General features: G+C 31.7%; 1 protein-coding gene across 1 annotated transcript; it reads right to left on the reverse strand.

The window, feature by feature from the left end:
* Positions 1–1,773: 1,773 nt before the first annotated feature.
* LOC125811361 (uncharacterized) lies at positions 1,774–2,786 on the reverse strand. Its single transcript, XM_049490861.1, has 4 exons — positions 2,689–2,786; positions 2,514–2,603; positions 2,297–2,398; positions 1,774–2,017 (listed from the first exon to the last, which is right to left on the reverse strand). The coding sequence occupies exons 1-4, from the start codon at positions 2,773–2,775 to the stop codon at positions 1,835–1,837; spliced, it is 462 nt and encodes a 153-aa protein (XP_049346818.1). The 5' UTR covers positions 2,776–2,786; the 3' UTR covers positions 1,774–1,834.
* Between the last annotated feature and the right edge of the window lie 392 nt (positions 2,787–3,178).

Genomic DNA, 3,178 nt, shown 5'->3' on the forward strand with positions numbered 1-3,178 from the left:
TATTTGTGAATTGAAAATAGTTCCGATTTTGCTGAACTATTTTTTACACGTGGTCACTTATGATTCGGTCACGTCATTAATTAATCATTTTTAAAAAGGGAAAAATGCTCAAATATTTCATCAAACTTTGAAAAAAAACTCATATATGTCATCTAATAAAAATTTGGCTCATTTATGCCATTTCAGGTAACAAATTCTACTATATTATAAAAGAGAGTTTAGGGCCAAGTATAATGTATAATATTCAAGATTGGGACTTTTTCCAATCTTAAATATTATATATTATACTTGTGGGACTTTTAAAAGGGAGTTTATGCCCAAGTATAATATATAAATATAGTAGAACTTGGGCATAAACTCCCTTTTAAAATAATATATATATATATATATCACAAATGGAAAAGTCCCAATCAAGGAAGCAACATATACCATTTACAAATGACTTAAAAAACATTAAAAATTACAATAATTACCAATTTAAAATATTTAAAAGTTATATAATAAAATAGGTTGACTCTCAGAATTCTATCAGGCTCACATATATTGGAACAGAAAAAATAACATATATCATTTTAAAATTACCAAAAAAGTATTATAAATAATAATAATTAACAACTTAAAATATCTTAAAGACATTTTAAAAGGGTTAATTTTGTAATTTTATCAATATCACATAAATTAGGACAAAGTGACCAATAATGTACGTTATTTCAAAGTTACATAAAAATATTATAAATCACAATAATTAATAACTTAAAACATTTTTTAAAATTAGGACAAAGTGACCAGTAATGTACGTTATTTCAAAATTACATAAAAATATTATAAATCACAATAATTAATAACTTAAAACATTTTTTAAAAAAAGATATGAAAATTTGGATGACTTTCCAAATTTCATTTGTGTCACATAAATTGAGACAACAAAAATAACATATATTGGGTCCATTTTAATTTATTTGTCTTTTTTATATATATTTAAAAATTGCGTAAAAATACTATAAATCTTGATAATTGACAACATAAAATATGTTTTGAAAAAAATACAAAAAATTCCACTGATTCTTGAAGTGAATCTATCGTAAAAATACTATAAATCATGATAATTGACAACATAAAATATTTACAAAATGTTGTATGTGGGTAGTCTTATTATGCCTTAAATAGCGTCAAAGAAAGTACAAATTTGTGATAAAAAAACTTATTCCTTTATCCACGCAAACAATCGCTTCAAAAACTCGGTTATTTGCCCCAAAACATACCATTTATATTATTGGGCCCGTGCTATTATCTAGTAATGACATAAATGAGCCTTTTCTCAAATGAAAATGGCACAGATAAGCTAAACTATTAACGAATGACATATATGAGCTTTTTCTCAAAGTTCGACAGCATATTCGAACCTTTTTCCTTTTCTCACTCTAGCAAAACCCATTAAAACATGAGCGGGTCAAGCTAGTTACATGGTTTTGTGACAAATTTGCCACCCATACGCCATACCCCATAGCTACTGCCATTGTGTCATAAAAATTCAAGAAGAAAAAATAAGTACAGATGGTCACTTTGGTCATGCAATTAACTACATGAACTCAGAGACTGTGTTAGACACTGTACAGATTACAAGAGTCTGGTGCCAAAAAGGCAGTTATTTTGACACAACGTACCAAAACAGACCCTCTCTTAAAACAAATACCAAAATGGAAACGTCGCTCAAAAATGGGCAAATTGTGTCTTACACCGTTAACGTAAAAATTGTGGAGAAATCTAGATTTAGAGAAAGGACAGAGAATCAGTGTCCTTTTGGTGTGATATACATTGTGGAAAATCTAGCAGATTAAAAGAAATCCATAGGGAGGTCCCAATCATCAGCAAGTTCTTTCAGTTTCTTCCGTAACTTTTTTCCTGAAGATTTTTTACGACTTCTGCTATACTCCGGCTTAGCACGTGTGTTTCTTAAGTTGCTATAATCTTGCATTTCATCTGCAGAGTAAGCCATTTTCTGGGCATCCCATAATCCCTGGTCAATGTCATTACGACACGGTTAGAATTATTATCATTTCTGCCATCAAGCAGACTAAGTCTAACTGTGGCTCAATCACATGAATCGGTTTTCCTAATCAAGGAAAAGAGGGTATTTTGGTAGGGTGAAGAATTCGTCATCTAACTTGGTAAACTCAAAAGTCTCAAAGTACAGAAATTCATAGGCCAGCACAGATAGAACTTCGAAGAAAAATATCAAAAGGGAAGCAGTTACTCCGCTAACATTGACTAATTGACTGTGAACACTCCAAAGTACCTTAGTAAGTCTCTGTAGGCGCGAGGCTGCAGCTTCATGAACAACGATGGTATCTGATAAAACGTCAACCACATCCTCAACAAATAAACCGTAGGTGCTGACCTGATATAAACCAAGTTCAAGTGTCAAGCACGCAACATACTACTGACTAGAATGATAGATAGGAGGAGGTCAACAAGTAGCTGCAGTAAAAGAAAATTCATTCGTATTAACCTACCAAGGTGGATGGTATTATGGATATTCCCAAGGAATCAAGCTCCAGAGATTCTACTGCCCCTGAGTTAATATTGAAAGTATAGCCACGAACCTACAGAAAAATAATATTTGTTTGAGATAAAGTAAGCTAATCAAATTTAGAGTAATACAGATGGAAAAATGAAGCACAGAATCACCTTCCCAACATTCCGTTGACGTGGCGTTACAACGTTGTACCCCACCTGCAGAAGAGATGTAAGAAAAAATAAAGAAGCAAGTGCCATACTCGAAGAAATAAGAAAAGCGAAGAAAAGATAAAAAATAATGAGAGGTGGCAATTCCATAAGCATGAAAGCATTCTTTCAAAATATTTCACGCGAAAAACCATGCAGATATTGAAGAGACAGAAAAGCCAGGGAAAGATATATATCTGAGTTGATCTCTTCACCATTGGGGGAAGAGCAAAAAGGATGGAATACATTAGAATGCCATTCTTTTTAATATCATGCCCAGCGCCCGTTCATGCTCCACACTAGACTATGAAAAAAACAAACTAAAAGAAAAGGCATATATAGTTGTTGGTTCATATACATGTACAAGCTGTTTTCATATACATATAACAGAAATCTATAGGAAAAAAAATAAAGACAGACAAACCCATTTGCGGCAAACTGAATATTATTTCTT

This window comes from Solanum verrucosum, unplaced genomic scaffold, assembly GCF_900185275.1.
Source record: "Solanum verrucosum unplaced genomic scaffold, falcon-dt-bn FXZP01000586.1, whole genome shotgun sequence".
NCBI classification, from domain to species: domain Eukaryota; kingdom Viridiplantae; phylum Streptophyta; class Magnoliopsida; order Solanales; family Solanaceae; genus Solanum; species Solanum verrucosum.